This window comes from Lithobates pipiens, unplaced genomic scaffold (genome assembly GCF_037356315.1).
Source record: "Lithobates pipiens isolate NorthernLeopardFrog02 unplaced genomic scaffold, aLitPip1_a1.2 Scaffold_4, whole genome shotgun sequence".
Taxonomy (NCBI): domain Eukaryota; kingdom Metazoa; phylum Chordata; class Amphibia; order Anura; family Ranidae; genus Lithobates; species Lithobates pipiens.
Window position 1 is genome coordinate 264,017 of NW_027507852.1, and position 18,194 is coordinate 282,210.

The following is an 18,194-nucleotide window of genomic DNA, read 5'->3' on the forward strand; positions in this document are numbered from 1 at the left end:
ATACAGGATCTCTGGTATTTGGATCAGGTGCCAGACTGACTGTGGAACCAGGTGAGAAAATACCTGTATATATGTATATAATACTTGTATATATGTGTGTATTTTAAACAATATTTGTGTCACCATGTTATTATATGTACAAAATAATGTCATATACAGCTCATATACTATAGGGTCAAGACACTTTAATTCTGGGTATTTAAAGCTGTTAAAATGTATGTTACAAACTATTATAAATGAGTGTCACCAATATCTGCAGTAGGAGGGAAATTACAGGTTTAGAGTAAATAGGATTTAACATTTGAGTTTTTGTTGGGTAATGTGCAGCTGTGTGAGGGAGACGGTGGCTCTAACCTTTGGAAAAGGCACAAAGCTCACAATTCAGCCAGGTAAGTGTTTTTATACCTGTTTATTTTAAATGTTTGAATGATCAACATAAACCCATGTAATATACAACCATAATATGTAAATATAATATTACTATAATATTCTATATGGTTATTTCTTAGGACAGATTTGAAACACACCTTACTACACATAGGGAGTTATTTACTAAAGGCAAATCCACTTTGCACTACAAGTGCACTTGGAAATGCAGTCGCTCTAAATCTGAGAGGTAGATCTGAGATGAGTGGAAGCTCTGCTGATTTTATCATCCAATCATGTGCAAGCTAAAAAATGTATTTTCCTCCCATGTCCCCCTCAGATCTACAGTGACTTTACTTCTATGTGCACTTGCAGTGCAAAGTGGTTTTTCCTTTAGTAAATAACCCCATAATTAATGCTTATGAACATACAGAGTGCCCAGTGTGAAAGTTTGGGTTATTTACTAAAGGCAAATCCATTTTGCACTACAAGTGCAAACTACAAGTGCAAAGTGCCCTTGAAATTGCACTGGAAGTGCAGTCATTGTAGATCCGAGGGGGACATGCAAGGGAAATTAAAAACAGCATTTTAGCTTGCACATGATTGGATGATAAAATCAGCAGAGCTTCCCTTCATTTCAGATCTACCCCTCCAATTTACAGCGACTGAACTTCCAAGTGCACTTTCAGTGCAATTTCAAGTGCACTTTGCACTTGTAGTTTGCACTTGTAGTGCAAAGTGGATTTTCCTTTCGTAAATAACCCCCATGGTGTATTTTAAGAAATGTAGAGGAGTACATGCTGTAACATTTTTTTTTTCTTTCGATGAGTGTGTGAAAAGGTATTTATAATTTATGGGATGAAACAAATATGCTTTCTATATATGTATATATTTGTGTATGTCTGAATTTGTTCATGTTTGTGTAATAATTTATAATAATTTACAATAAAATTAGAATATAAATAAAAAAGATACTAATATTTTAGAATATTAAATTGTAGGGAAAAAAAGATTTTATATTATACCTAAGCAGCAAGTTTTACGATTAACAAGAGACTGTTTATTAAAATGACCTTATTAAATATTAAAAACTAGGATTCTTAAATGGGAAAAGTAAGGAACTGTAAGAAGCGGATGAAATCATTTTATACATGCTTGAAGGAATGTCAAAAGTGGGTAAAAATCGACAAATACAGAAAATAATAATCTCATTGTCACTTTGTTCAAGATGTCAAGAATACCAAAGCTCCATCAGTGTTTATGATGATGCCTAAAGAGGAATTCCCTTCTACAGCTTGTTTGGTGATGGATTACTACCCAAGTGGCATAGAATTTGGTAATAGTACTAACCAACAAAAGGAGATTCCTTCAGTGCTTACCAAGAAGGGACTTTATAGCACAGTCCTTGTTGAAGCCACTGAATCAAGCAACTTTCAATGCAAAGTCAAACACCTTCAAAAATGGGTGACAAACATGGACTTGAAAGGTAATAGTTCAATTGTTTTATTTATCTGATGTGTGATCTACAAGTTATTAGAACTGTATAAAGTAATTCATAAAACAAAGCCTAATGTATATTCTGAGGCAAACAAAGTCAGCAAGAGCTCCCTATGCAGAAATGTTTTTCTAACAGTTAAATGCTTACTTCAGGCAAAACGACCCACATTTGGACAAGATTATAACTGTGGATTGAACATTTTAGAAAGTAGAAGAATAAAATTCTTTCTTAGTTAATTATATTACCCAGTAAAACACATTATACTGTATCATGCCATTGCAGTAAATCATAATAATGGTTGCAAGAACATTTGATGCTGCGATAACAATACAGCAACTCTAAAATGCATCACATCAAAACGGCACATTATGTCACCCATCAAGAACATATTATATTGCAATATTACACTATATCAACAGCAAAACATGTTGCAAAAACATTTTATGCTAACTAAGAGCATCAAATTGTTTGTCACCGCAACAACATTATACAGTAGATGACAAAGCAGTTTATCCCCAGCCATTATTATCCATCACCAGTTCCCCTCATATTCGCCACCAACTTTTTCATGTATCGTCTAAAAACGCACTCTCAAACTCAGTTGTCTCTACCCATCCTAATAAGCAACCCCATGCAGAAGTCTATTATTATTAATATTATTATACAGCATTTATATAGCGCCAGCAGTTTGTGCAGCGCTTTACGTATGTTAGGGCAGACAGTACAGGTACAATACAATTCAATACAAGAGGAATCAGAGGGCCCTGCTCGTTAGAGCTTACAATCTAAGAGGGAGTGTCAAGTGATACAAATGGTAATAACTGTGGGGGATGAGTTGATTAAGAAAATAAAAGAACAGTTTTGAGGGCAGGATAGGCTTCTCTGAAAAGAAAGGTTTTCAGGGATCGCCTAAAGGTGGATAGAGTTGGAGATAGTCGAACAGATAGGAGTAGGGAATTCCAAAGCATGGGAAAGGCTCGGGAGAATTTCTGGAGGCCTGTATGGTTGGAGGTGACAACTAGAGAGTAGGTGGTCTTGGGAGGAATGGAGAGGATGATTTGGTTGGTATTTTGAGACTAGGTTAGTTATGTAGATGGGGGCAGAGTTGTGGATGGCTATTAGGACTGTAATGTGATGCTTTCTCATATCTAGAAACTATTAACCTTCCTAATGTGCCATATATTCTGTCACCAGCACCCCCTTGAATGTTATGACTCTCCCCCAACCGTATTCAACAAATTCTTCCCAATAAAAGCTCCCTGTTTTTGGTGGTCAGTATAACTGTCCTTTTTTGCATTGGTGGTCAGTGTAAACACTCCAAATACACTTGTGATCAAAAAAGAATACCTTGTTACACTAATTATCAGTGTTAAAGGTTCCTTTACATTGGAGCTCAGTGTAAATGTCACTGAAATGTTGGTTGTAATTGTAAATGGCTCCATTTGTGGCCAGAGTAGATTTCTCATTTACATTGGTGATCAGTGTAAACACCAGGGATTGGGCGGTGAGGTCAGTGGCTGGTGAGGCACTGGGTAGTATCAGAGCCAGATACACACAGGTTACATATTCACAAGTTACATATTTGATTCTCATGTAGGCGATTGTGGTTCTACTAGTTATACTCATTTAACAAAAATATTTACAAATGCTTTCCCTTTAAGATGTTTTAAAGACACCCTGATTGTTGATGCTGGGAACAATATTTTTTTTTTTATTAATTAAACAATTTTTTCTGAAAAAAAGCGTTTGAAAAATTGCTGTGCAAATACCATGTGACATAAAGACCACCATTTTATTCCCTAGGGTGTCTGCTAATATATATATATATATATATATATATATATATATATATATATATATAATGTTTGGGGGTTCTGAGTTATTTTCTAGCAAAAAAAATTATGTAGGAGAGAAGTGACAGAATTGGCCTGGGTGACAAGTAGTTAATTAACATAAGTAAGTAATATACAAATAATTATTATATATTGTTTTTAAAGTGATTGTAAAAGCTTGTTCTTTTTTTTTTAAATAACAAACATGTTATACTTACCTGCTCTATGCAAGTGTTTTGCACAGAACGGTCCCAATCCTCCTTTTCTGGAGTCTTCCGGTGGCACTCCTGACCCCTCCTCTTCATTGAGTGCCCAAACGGAGAGCCACTTTTAATGGTTGCACTCGTGCGGGCATGCTCCCGAGTCCTGCTGCTGTGTCCATTGACACAGATAGTAGGACTTGCCTCCAGCTCCCGTGTCACTGGATTTGATTGACAGCAGTGTGAGCCAATGGCTATCAATCTGTCCATTGAGGACCAAAAACAGAGGCTGGAGCTGCTGGGCTTGTTCTCGTCACTGGAATGATCAGGTTCAGGTAAGAAAAAGGGTGACTCTGGGGGGCTCCTGCTGCACAGAATTGTTTTCACCGTAATGCATAGAATGCGTTTACTATATTTTTAAAAACTGTACTCAAGCAGGTGGCTTAACAGACAAATTACTGAAGTTTGAAGTTATAACTTCCAACCAGTAATTTCACAGTAAATAGATAAATAAATAATAACTTCTTATAACATATAGCATAATAATATATTTTTTATCTTGATTAATAAAGTACCTTTTCAGCAGCAGCAGCAGATTCTCCCTCTTCTTTTTGAGAAAAACATGGGATTATGGGTAAACCTTATACCCATAAACCCATGTTTTTCCTTGTAGTTAAGAGGGCTTGGTTGGATGGGAGCATTTGTCTATTAGACATATGCCCCCTTCTATGACACTGCAGTGAGAGAAGAGCCTCCACTGCAGCATTTTTATTGGACAGCTTGGACCAATGGTGCTTTACCATTGGTCCAAGGCTCCAAGAGGTCCATTGAGCTCCGTGCCTCTGACAAGAAGTCAGAGGCACTGCAAGCTCATCCTCTCAGTCTGCCGCAAACAGCGTGTGCCAGCTTGTATTTAAACTGGCCACGCTGTATGTAGCTTCTGACAGGCTGCGCATGGAACCCTATATCTCTGGAACAAAATTTGACCAGTGGTGGGGTAGGACTTTGGCTACCTACCCCTCAAATTTGGGATCTCTGTGACCCCAGGTCACCAAGCTACAAACCTCGAAGCTAGATCTTTTTTTTTTTATGTTCATGGCAGGTGAGCCAGGTAAGCCTGCTTCCCCTGACTGCACGTCCCTAGTAAGCACCCCCTTTACATTGTTGTTCTGTGGAAGAAGGGTCCCCTTACTTTGATGTTGAAATAAAGAATATCTCCCTTACTTTGTTGTTCAGTAGGAAAAGTTTCCTCTTTCATTACCGGTTAGTGAGTAAAGGGTCCTCCTAAAATGGTGGCCTGTGGGAGAAGAAGTTCCCATTACATTGGTGTCCAGTTAAAGAAGGGGTTTCAATACATCAGTAATCAGTGGAAGACCTGACCCCATACAATGGTGGGTAGTGGGAGAAAGGCTTACTTACACTGGTGGTCAGACAGTGCCAGATTTATAGGGGAGCAAAAGGGGAAACTGCCCTGGGCCCTCTGACAGAATGGGCCCACTCTATACAAAAATAATATAAAACAATATAAAAAGTAATATAAAATATTATAAAATATAAAATAAAATAAAAATATAATAATAAAAAAAGTACTTTCTTTTATTAAATTTATCTTGGGAAGTGATATTTTGCTGTCCACTGTAAAAGTTTTTACCCTGGAATGAACCACACATAGCATTATAACTGCATTTGTGTGTGCACGCATAACCTCACAATGATGTTGTGTCATGCATTTGAAATGTGCCATTGTCATATAGAATGTTAACCAACTCTGTGAATGAGGGGCCCCCAGAACCTAAAGTGCACTATGCCCACCCAAGGTCTAAATCTGGCCCTAAGGTCAGAGGGAGAAGGGCCTCCCTACATAGTTTGTCAGTAGGAGAAGGACCTCCTAAGACTGGTGATCAATAGACATGCCCCTTTACATAGGTGTTCAGTGGGAGAAGTGATCACCCTTTTACTGGCAGTCAATGGTAGAAAAGCCCTGTGCATTATTGGTCAGTGGGAGAACTTTCTTAAATTGGTAGGCATAGGGAGAAGTGTAAACTTATATGGCCTTCACACCCGGTCAGAATTTCCAAAGGAAAATGTGTGATCGGATCTTGTTGTCGGAAAATCCGATCGTGTGTGGGCTCCATCAGACTTTTGCGATCAAAATTTCCGACACACAAAGTTTGAGAGCAGGATCCAAAATTTCCCGACAACAAAATACGATCATTGAAATTCTATCGTGTGTAGACAATTCCGACGGACAAAGTGCCACGCATGCTATGAATAAATTACGAGATGAAAGCTATTGGCTACTGCCCTCTTTATAGTCCCGTCGTGCGCGTTCTACGTCACCGCGTTCTGAGCGATCGGATTTTCCGACAACTTTGTGCGACTGTGTGTCTGCAAGACAAGTTTGGGCCAAAATCCGTCGGAAAAAATCCAACGGATTTTGTAGTCGGAATGTCCAACCGTGTGTATGGGGTATTAGTGTAGGTCAGCAAGGCAAGAGCCCCCTTACAATGGTGATCAGAGGGTCAAGTTCCCACATTTGCATTGTTTGGTCAGATTCCCTTACACTGGTGGTCCCTTTACACTAATGTCGGTGGAAGAAATGTCCCTTTGCATTGCTATTTTTTTGTGGTTAGTTTCTTGAAGCATTAGCTGCAGAGTAGATGCCGGTTCTGCTGTCAACTTGTCAACATACTTAGGAGATCGGTCCACCTATAGTTCCAGCCTGGAAGCAGGTGAACTTTTATTCCATGGAAAGACATGGGCAGGGGTCTAGCTTCTTAGGCCCTGGAATTCATTACAGACAGAGGCAACCTATACACAGGCAGGCCAGACTGCACAAGTTGTAGCTCTGCCCCTGTTAAATATATTAATCTTTTTATTAAATTATTCCTAATATAATAATGAAAAATGTTACACCTAGGCAGGAGCCACATGAGTGATTCTTGTTTTTTTTTAAGGGGCAAAATAAGAGAAAATGCGGTAGCAACCATTTGCATAGTGTGCAATTAATCATTACTATAGAATAGTGAACAATTTATTTAATCTGTTTTGAAACTGATTGTGGTTACTCACTAAAAATTTAAGTAGTGCTAATGCCCTATCAGATTTTGCCTGTGTAGTTTTAAAAAAATGTCTAATAAAGGAATTTTTTGCTGTTTTGTGACAGATGATTACAATCAGTTTGGCAGTGAACAAGCTTCAGATGTCACTGAGTGTGAGGGGACAAGTGACACTTCTGGTTAGTATTTCCTTCTCACTCATTACATTAAGGTTAAAAAAAATGAATGCAGAAAATAGAATGTTGTTTGTTTCAGATTAGTGTCAGGGTAGGGGAGCTATCTGTGCAAAAGCCACTATTTGAGGGAATCTAACCCTTTCAGATTATACGCCAGAGTGGAACACCTTCAGAGAGCCATCAGGGAGATTAAGTACACAAGTTGATCGGTACATAACATTATAGAATAATATAATATATTGCAGTTTACCAATCATTCGATGTGGCTGCTGCATTACTTTTACAGGTGTTTTTTGCTCCAGGAAGTATTAGATGAACTAGCAGATTTAAATACACAAAAAGTAAAGCTAAACTCCAGTTAACAGTTGCAGCAAACAGTTTTGTTCCCTTTGGGATAAAGGTTTTACATTAAAGTTGATAATTGTAAGCCCCTTTGTCAGTGGTAAATGGTTTGTCTCAACCCTGTAACTGCTACATAAAAAGGACAGCTTGTCCTGTTAAAGAACAACAGACTTACTGGCTAGATGACTATGTGAAAATAAAAGAAAGAAAGCCTAAAAAAATAAAACAAATACAGACATCACATCTAAGAATTGGTACGATGCAATATAATAAATGTTTTCTTTTGGGTTTAATACTGCTATAAAGGAGAAGGAGGGCCAAAGTTCTTACTCTTGCTGCACTTTTTGCATTTTAAACTGGAGCTTGAGCAGATTCCAATGCATTTCTTTTAGAATTTTTTTATACTCCTAATCAAAATGATTCTATTATGCTCAAAAAAAAAACATAATACACCTCATGGTGGTACTCTACTGTACATCTACATCTATTCTACATATGTTGCCCATTTTGGCTCAACAGTAAAATCAACAATTTGAATTGAAATTACAATCATTTTACACATTAGACATGTTTCTTTCTTCCAGCTCAGAGCATTGAAAGGGTTAATTTGGTCTCTATAACGGTTCTGGTGATGAGAGTACTGTTCACTAAAAGTGTGGTCTTCAACCTGATCCTGAGTTTAAAGGTCTTCTTCATGTAAGGTGAGGTTTCCTTTACTAGCTACATAGACTATCTAAGATGTTCCACAAATGTAAAAGCCACAGGGTGCAAGTATGTAAATATATATCTAAAAACAAATGCTAGTAGGAATTCTCTCTCATAATACAGAAATTACATAATCACAGGCAAAGTCTGAGGATGTACTCACTTGCATGTATCCTTATGCCCCTTACAAACGATCAGACTTTACAACAACATAACTGCTGACTTTTGTTCAAAGGGTGTTGGCTCCAACTTGTCATGCATACACACGGTCACACAAATGTTGGCCAACAATTATAAATGTAGTAACATACAAGACGTACGAGATATCTCCATTACAAACACTTCTGGCTCGTACTTGATTCCCAGCATGCATGGACTTTAGTGCGATGGACTTGTGTACATACAATCGGAAAGTTCGACAACAAACATTTGTTGGGCGAAAAATTTGAGAACCTGCTAGCCACCATTTGTTGTCGGAAAGTCCGACAACAAATGTTGGATGGAGCATAAACACAGTCGCACTTTCCTCCAACGAGCTCACATCCAACATTTGTTGTTGGAAAATCCGATCGTGTGTACGCGGCATAAGAACAGAAGAATCCACACTACTGAGCATGCAGAAGAGAGAACACAAAAAAACAGTACTTCAAGCAAAATTACACTTGGTAAATATATTAACATCACTGTGATTTAGATAGATGTTTATATATACTTTTATTAGAAAATAATAATGTATAATTAGGCACAACAGTAGAAACAGACGCACTCATACAATGTTAAAATCACACACATATGGCCCCCATCTACCAGTTCATAATCAGCCAAGTATTGCAGCTGTTTATGGACTTAATATGATTCCTCTACTATAATGACCTAGGTCAGTGATGGCGAACCTTGGCACCCCAGATGTTTTGAAACTACATTTCCCATGATGCTCCACTACACTGCATAGTGCATAAGCATTATGGGAAATGTAGTTCCAAAACATCTGGGGTGCCAAGGTTCGCCATCACTGACCTAGGTCAATTCATGTTGGACCAAACTTTCATTCAATAGATGGACTAAATGTCACTGAACTTCTCCCCACTCTAAAACAGCATTTTGATTTGTTGAGTTTTTGAATTTATTTATTTTTTTAGTCCACCCTGCCTCCTGGTCATCCTCCTCACCTAGGAGAGAATGATGTTCTTTCGCTGAAGCCTTCTGGGATATCCCCATCTCATATCCCTGAAGGCTGCAGGGACACCCAGTGGCTGGTGGTGCGCATCATCAGAGTGGCAGCTGCCTGAATCCTGTAGAGACAGCTAGTTTCCCAATGATGTCTAAGAAGAAGATGCCAATGCAGGACCCAGGCTGTAGCACGTCAAAGTAGGACAATGCTGGATTCCCTGGGAGAGTGGGAAAATTAATCTAAGACAACCCAGAATAACAGGTAAGGGGGGGAATAAAGTTCTTTTTCAAGTGCACACACATCACATTATAGGAACCAATTCAACAAAATATTACAAAGAGATCATATAATATGCAGTCAGTCCCTCAATAAACCAATGATCCCTTCAAGATACCAGTGGTGACAAATTTGGTCTGTCATTAGCAGAACTAGTGAAGTGACAAGCTCCACCCATATCATAGCTGCATGCTGCTTTGTCAGGAAAGGTAGGGCAACTGAGACATTTAGGGTTTAAAAATCATGTTGCTCATGCGCATGAATGGTCATTCACCAGCCTGAAATGTAGTGGAGATGGATGGGTGGGCAATTGCATTCCAAACCATGGAAGTACAGTATGTATAAAGTTATGTGTAAAAGGTAAGTGCGCAACCAAATAATATAGCTCCCTTAATACAAAAGGGGGATTATGACACAAAGTGATAAAAACCATATGATTAAGCAAAATAATAACAATTGTGCTAAAGTCCATAAAGTGCTTCAGTAAGTGCAAGTATGTTGAAGGACACTCAAAGGATCACTCTGTTGTTCTTTTCATGAAAACAATCAGCGCCACTTACTAGAGTTGCTGGATCACTCAGCCAAGGAATGCACCTCCACAATTTTATCCATTGAAGGGCTCCTCTCGCTTGCAGCAGGCTATCCTCTGGTGTGATATTCCTCACAGCAAGGGCAGTAACCTTCTCCAGGTGATCTCCAACAGTGGAATATATTTGCTCATTTTTGTGCGATCTCTGGCTTTCTGCGGATTTCCACCCAAAAGTGGAACTTCCGCTTTAAGCACTCCTCGCCCCCTTACATGCCACATTTGGCATGTCATTTTTTGGGGGGGAAGGGTTTCTACTTTTGACAGGAACTACCTGTCCCACTTCCTGCTTCAGTCGCCTGGCCACGCCTCCTCTCCCCCTCCCTCTCTGCAATCTTCTGGGACACATCACAGGTCCCAAAAGATTGCCTGACCACTAACCGAGTGCATTGCAACTCGTGCATATGCAGTACATACCCAGCTGTAAATCCACAAGCTGTCCCAGCCGGGTGCCCACAGTTGCAATGACAGCGCCGTGGAGGGGAGGGGGAGAGGAGCAAGGCTTCAGGCGCCTGCATCGCTGGATCGTGGGACAGGTGAGTGTCTGTTTATTAAAAGTCAGCAGCTACACTTTTTGTAGCTGCTAACTTTTAATAAACTGAAAAACTAGTGGAATTCCGCTTTAATATGCAAATCACTCAATATAGTATGTGAAAAATGTAAAGTCCATCTGTAGAACAGCAACTGAATGTCCGGAGACCATTACCAAAGACCTCTGCGTGCAATGCCTGCTCACCTTGGATTTTGAGCCATTACAGGTTATGTTTAGTCTTTTAAATATTAGTGAGCTGGTGTAGCTCCACTCGGGTATTTACTCCTCTTAAAGAGGAAGTAAACCCCGATGGGTTTACTTCCTCTTTCATTCCCTGCAAAGGCAAAGCATAATGGACTACTATGCATCGCACACAGGAGCCAGCGATGTCACCGATGTCCCCTGTAGTTCGGCACGTCCATCTTCTCGCTGGGGTCTCGCAGCTCCGCCGCTGTCATTCGGCGAAGCCGCGATGACATCACTCACGCGCATGCGCACGGGAGCCGAGACGCGCGGCATTGCGCGGTATCTTCGTCATCGAGGATGCCACGCTCAGTGCGCCTGCGCGCCACTGTTTACGGCGCATGCACCGTAGGCAGCGGTGCCCGTCTTTGGGGAAATATCTCCTAAACCGTATAGGTTTGGGAGATATTACTTGGACCTACAGGTAAGCCTTAATCTAGGCTTACCTGTAGGTCAAAGTGGTTTGTAAGGGTTTACAACCACTTTAAGCTGGATAACTTTGCTGTGGAATGGGTACTCAGAAATATGAAAGAATAGGTTTATATTGTATGTCCTAAAAACAATGTCTTTTAATAAGATTGGGGTGGTAAATCTCCTCACTGCAATACTTCCGTGCCTTGGATACACCGGAAGTGACGTCTCTGACTCCACTTAATGCGTTGCGTCACTTTTCACATGACTTCCTCAGGGTGGAACACTCGCCCACACCCTGAGGAAGTCACATAACAAGTGACGCAGCACGTCGGACAGAACCAGTGAAGTCACTTCCGGTGTCTCTGAAGCATGGAAGTATTGCAGTGAGGAGGAGATTTACCATACCAAGGATTGTTTATTCATGTGATTTGGCAAGTATTGCAATTATAAGTGTCCTTATTCTTATTAAAAGACATCTTTTTTAAGACATACTATACTATAAACCTATTCTTTCATATTTTTGAGTACCCATTCCCCAGTGAAGCATTATCCAGCTTAAGAGGAGTAAATACCTGAGTGGAGCTACACCAGATCACTAATATTTAAAAGGCTAGACACAACCTGCAATGGCTCAAAATCCAAGGTGAGCAGGCATTGCACGCGGAGGTATTTAGTGATGGTCTCCTGACATGCAGTTGTTGTTCTACGGATGGACTTTACATTTTTCACATACCATATTGATTGATTTGCATATTAAGGAGTTTTATTAACTTCATTTTTTTCCTTTTTTCACTGCTATATGAGTTTTTTTGGAAGTTTATATAGGATCTCATTTATGTGTATGTTAGCACTGATATTTCAGTGAAAATTTATATATATATATATATATATATATATATATATATATATATATATATATATATATATATATATGACACTTTTTTGGTGTTTGTAGAGGTTCTTTAGGTCTGTGTAGGTTCAAGGCTTGTGTTTGTGTATCCTGGACAGTGCACTATTTTCATTTTATATCTCATATCAGAAAATCCTTTGATAGTTCCCAGCAATCATCACACCACTCTTCCACAGGTGAAGCGGGCTCTCACACTGAAACTTGATCAGAAGGGGGCTCACCACACGGAGCTCCAGAAAAGGTTTATGATGTAGAAATTTATTAAAAAATTGATGACATACAATTAAAATAAAGGATGTACATCCAATATAAAAACATACGGTACGCGGTTGAACTTAGAGCAATGGCTGCCGATCCCAAGCTAGGACACGGCTGCGTGGGGTCAGCATGCGAGGCTCCTCTCTACATGTTTCCTGCGCATGCACATCATCAGGGGATCCACCTACAATTATTATTAGTATTATATGATTGATCATATGAAGCAAGAGCTCAAAAATGTAAAAGGTAAGGTTATCAAAATAAATAAATAAATAATATCCCCCAGAGGAGCACAAGGAGGTTGCAGTGTGGGCCACATTTAGGAATGGCTCAAAAGCATCCATAGCTCCTTTGTACAATAGTAACTGCTACCCAGTAAGGCTCTGTTCACATCCAGGTGTTGGTATTTTACAGGCATTTTTCGGGCGTTTTCTCTCGCCGTTTTTGCAGCATTTTTGTACAGGTGTTTTGAATTTCAAAAGGCCACCAATGTAAAAGCAGTAAAACGCATGCAGTCTGCCAAAAAAAGAAGCTCATGTACTTTTTTGAACGATGGGCATTTTGCTTTAGGCGACAGAACGCTCAGATGTGAACAGGGGCCATTGAAATGAATGGGATTTGTCTTGTTGGGCCTTTATAGAGCTGAGGCTTAGAGCAGAAAAACGCCCAAAAACGGCTAGATGGGAACCTAAAGCTAGAGAATTCCAAAAACCCTGACTGCTGTTTTCTCTTTAATGTTTCTGGCAGATAACATTTAATAGACCAGCTTGAACATCACTGACGTCTATCCAGCTTCAGAAGAAAACTCTATGGAATACTTTAACTATGTAGACCTCTTCACTGCCTCTCTACTTCACCTTTTTAGTCTTGAAAACTGTTTATTTATCTTCCTTTATCCCAGTATAAATCTGAATAGACAATATATTTTATGAGGCTTGTTTCTGTTATTATGTAGATAGTGTTTTGTATGTCTCAAGAGCAATACAATGTTTATTCCAAGTATAATAATGGGTAATCTAATAAATTACATATATCACCCATGTGGTCAGTATTTCTTTAATACCCTGAATAAACAAAAAATGGTATGTGGGGAATCTAGGTATCTTCGCTTCCCTAGATTTGCGTACACTTATATAAATGATTGCTAATGCTATCAAAAAGCATTTTTCTTATACCTCCTTGGCAGTGGTGTATTTTGGTTTCGTGCTACCCCAGGCCTGGCAGCATTCAGACTCCTCCTTCCATAGCCAATGTCTGCTGTCCTGTCACATTGCCTACATCATCCCTTTGGATCAGGGCTCATAGAGCGGCTGATGGGGCGGCGGCGGCGGGGCTGGAGCCTGGCTGGGGCATCTGATCAAGATGAATTGCCACGCCTGTCTCCCCCTGTGCCCTCACCTTCCCCACTTTGCCAGTGGCTGCAATGGAATGTCATTGTGCTAGGGAGAAGAAAGGGGGTTCCCTTCTGCTGCTGTGCACTAAGTGAGGGAGGAAAGACCATCTCTGCTATGGGAACAGAGTTGTGGTATCCCTTCTGCCTGGGGCGACACCGCCCCCCTGAAAACTGCCACCCAAAGCAAATGCCTTGTTAGTCTCACGGTAGATATGCCCCTGCTCCTTGGCCTTCCAGCCCTCTTGCCGTGGGGGAGCCCAGAGAGTGCACATCGCTGTCCAGTGTGTACCATCACTCCTGCATATCAGCCGCCAGAGAGGGATCTAAAGTGCTGAGTTTGGGAGTGCTGACAGCCAGAGTCACCTAGGTGCAGAGCAGAGAGTGAACTAATCGCTGTGTGTGACCAGATAGTGAGCTGCAGTAGCAGGGGAACTGGTGAGCCGCTGCTGTGAGGATTCCTTTAGGAACTGGTGAGCCGCTGCTGTGGGGAGTCCTTTAGGAACTGACCATACAGCTATCTAGTAGTCTTATTTGCAGCCTGCAGGTGTGACTGGGACTGTACTCATGTGCACTAACAATATAATTGGGCCCCAATGCTTTTTTATTTTCTAAATAGGTTCCTTTAAGCTAGTGCATTGTTGATTCACTTACCTTTTCCTTTGATTTCCCTTCTAAATGTTTTTTTTCTTTGTCTGAATTTCTCACTTCCAGGAAGTGAGAAATTCAGACAAAGAAAACAAAGAAAAAAAACATTTAGAAGGGAAATCGAAGGAAAAGGTAAATGAACCAACAATGCACTAGCTTAAAGGAACCTATTCAGAAAATAAAAAACAAACCTTTACAACCCCTTTAAGCTAAGAGGTACCTCTCAGGGGATATTGCAGTATATCGTGGTCATTCTCCTAGAGTGCACTCTAAATTAGTTATAGCACTATTATTTACATTGCAGTTAAGGCTTATATGCACTGTTTATTGCCAGCTTTGCTGATGCACAAGTTAATTCCATTCTAGTGGTGCAGAGCTCTATTCTAAGTTACCTTGGCATAGTTATTATCAGGGGAGGGCTGGCAGCCTTAGGCCAGGGGGGCAAGTCCAGTCAAGTGGCCCATTGAACCACCGAATCGGCTCACCATCCATGCATACCTGGTTTTATAACGGATGATTGATGTTATGAAGCAAGACAAATATGATACAATGTGGTAATTCAATTTTTTTTAAATACTTTTTAATGCAAAAGTAACCAAAGTACAGAAGCAAGTAATATTGCATAAACTATTATTGCATAATATTGCATTATGTGCAGATCACATGCAATGTCTGTGTGATGTGAATTCAGCCATACAGTTTGTATGGCTGAATTTGCATTACATTGAGAACAAACACGTAGAGAACCTTTTTTGGTCCGCACCAGAATCAGATTGCATGGGGACAGTTCAAACTGCGATATGCAAACTGATCTAGGGGTGTCAGTAACTTTGTACTGACACTACCAGCGGTTCACATACGGCAGTGTGAACTGCCTGCGAGTCAGGTGCGATGTGGGAAGCCACAGTGGATGTGCAGGGTTCCCGCATTGCACCAATGAGAACCGAGGCTATAGCTGGAAATTATTCTGCAACATGCCTACTTCCCAGATACATCACTGGTATACAAGTCTAGCTTCAAAACATACAAGAGCATGCACAGTTCTCAAAACACACAGATCAGTGCCCATCAATGCAGCCTCACGGTCACCAATGTAGACAGTGCCCATCAGTGCAGACAGTACCACCCATCAGTGCAGCCTGATCAATGCAGCCTAATCAGTGCAAATCAGTGCAGTGCCCATCAGTGCAGCCTGATCAGTGGCCATCAACGCAGCCTCACCAGTGCAGAAAGTGCCCATTAGTGCAGTTTGATCAGTGCCCATCAACACAGCCTCATCAGTGCCCATGGGATGTGGGGGTCAGCCTCACAGCCCTCTATACAGAACTAGGAGCTCAAAATCTCTCCAGGCAATTGCAAGAATATATTCTTGTGGGATAGCGAACTCACAGTTCTATGTAGTATAGCAAATCTCTGCATGACTGTCCTAGCCCTCAGTGCCCACTGCCCAGAGTCTGAATTTCCAAATACACTTCAATGTGTGACTGGGTTACATTTACATAAAGCACTGAGGGCTCCGTTCAAAGCAGAAGAACCAAAATGCAATGCAGGCCCATTAAGGGCACCAGGGCGCCGCCCCCTCTCTCCTCTCCACCCCCATATGCATCTTGCTGCAATTCACCTGATGCCTGACCCACCACTAAGATGAGGTAAGTGGCAGGCATGCAGCGGGCGGGTGTCCTCCCAGATCAGTCCGCTTCACTGACCGAGGGGTCTAGGTGGTTGGGCTAGTCCGCTGGTGCGGGGGAGGGTGTTAGATAAGTCCGCTGGTGGGGGGAGGGTGTTAGATAAGTCTGCTGGTGGGGGGGAGGGTGTTAGATAAGTCCGCAGGGGGGGGGGAGGGTGTTAGATAAGTCTGCAGGTGGGGGGAGGGTGTTAGATAAGTCCGCTGGTGGGGGGAGGGTGTTAAATAAGTCCGCTGGTGGGGGGGAGGGTGTTAGATAAGTCTGTAGGTGGGGGGAGGGTGTTAGATAAGTCCGCTGGTGGGGGGAGGGTGTTAAATAAGTCCGCTGGTGGGGGGAAGGGTGTTAGATAAGTCTGTAGGTGGGGGGAGGGTGTTAGATAGGTCCGCTGGTGGGGGGGAGGGTGTTAGATAAGTCTGCAGGTGGGGGGAGGGTGTTAGATAAGTCCGCTGGTGGGGGGGAGGGTGTTAGATAAGTCCGCTCGTGGGGGGAGGGTGTTAGATAAGTCCGCTGGTGGGAGGGTGTTAGATAAGTCCGCTGGTGGGGGGGAGGGTGTTAGATAAGTCTGCTGGTGGGGGGGAGGGTGTTAGAAAAAAAACAAAAGCAGCCACTGGCAAAATTTAAAATTGTCATGATGACTATGCTATGCATTATTAATTAAATTTACTACTGAAGGGGATTTTCCTATTCTATTACATTCCATTTTGTGAAGGTTCTCACAGTGCCTTACTTCAGGCTGGGGAGCGTTGTTTCAGTGAGGACTGGAGACACTGAGCCAGGTCCTTGCCACTCTTCAAGGGTGGGGGTGATGATCCTGAAGCAGGTCTCCTCATTTCTTATTTGCTCTGCAGAGTGCAGACTGCAGCTAGCTTCTCCTGGAGTCAGCGCCCATAAGCCCAGGTGTGTGGCACGTTCTCCCCTGACGTGCCACACACCTGGTCGGCCTCTGAGACTCCTGGGCGGTGGGTGTTGTAGTTTGCTGTGCTCACCCCTCCAGGAGCTTTAGCGCAGCCAGACTACAACTCCCACAATGCAGCGCAGGCTGGGCAGCAGCATCGAGCCAGTCAATCGGCGGCCACCGAGGCCAACGTTATTAACACTGTGTGACCCAGGCCGCCCGTCACAGCCTGAAAAAAAAGAAAATGAACAGCCAGCCAGCGCAGTGGCCATTTTAAAGACAATGTAGGCGCTGGCCTGGGGGGAAATTTACACCCTGCCCCCTGGCCCAGCCCACCCCTGGTGATAATACTGTTTAGTGGACTGTGTCTGAATCTACCTTCTGTGTCCTCATTTATGCTCAGACCACCATTTATTCTAACCCTTACCAACACATTCAGTTAATTTACCACTAAACATTCTTGTGTCTATTTCCTGGTACTAATTCCCAGCCAAGTTAAAGATATTAAAGGCTAAAGGCTTGTGTTCTCATAAGTGCTTGCTGTAACTTTCATTTAGCTAGGTGTGTCAGATGGGCTGAGGTTGTTCTTGGAGTTGAGGCGGAGAACCCAAATTACCAAGCAGCTCCTGCAGGGGTAAAGCTACACCATGATAAAAAAAATGCTTATTTTCTTGTATTTACCACAGGAGAAGCAGATGGCTGTATTTAGACGCAGGTCACCATAGAAACATTAGTATTAAGTGAGTGATATGCTGCAGGCTTTGTGTTGAGGTTTTCTGCTGAACAAGTTTTGCTATGAGCTGTGGTTGGACTATACAGCTTGAATAATGGAAAGTCAAACCTAGTAAAACTTGTGGGTGGCCAAGAGCTTCGTTCTCACTTAGCAGAGGAAGAAATATATAGATTTAGATAGAAGTGATATGTTTGTACTTTGAGTTAAAAACACACCAGAAACAAAACATCAAAGGGTGTAGTTTGCCTAACATTTATCAGTGTTAAGAACTTTAA

The 18,194-nt window shown here is 41.5% G+C and overlaps 1 gene segment (V, D, J or C); it reads left to right on the plus strand.

Moving 5' to 3' along the window:
- The first annotated feature begins 241 nt into the window (after positions 1 to 241).
- LOC143956671 (T cell receptor delta constant-like) lies at positions 242 to 13,606 on the plus strand. The segment is given in 5 exon segments: positions 242 to 389; positions 1,595 to 1,852; positions 7,063 to 7,134; positions 8,058 to 8,174; positions 13,316 to 13,606. Coding segments are annotated over 4 exon segments (516 nt in total).
- Positions 13,607 to 18,194: the final 4,588 nt, after the last annotated feature.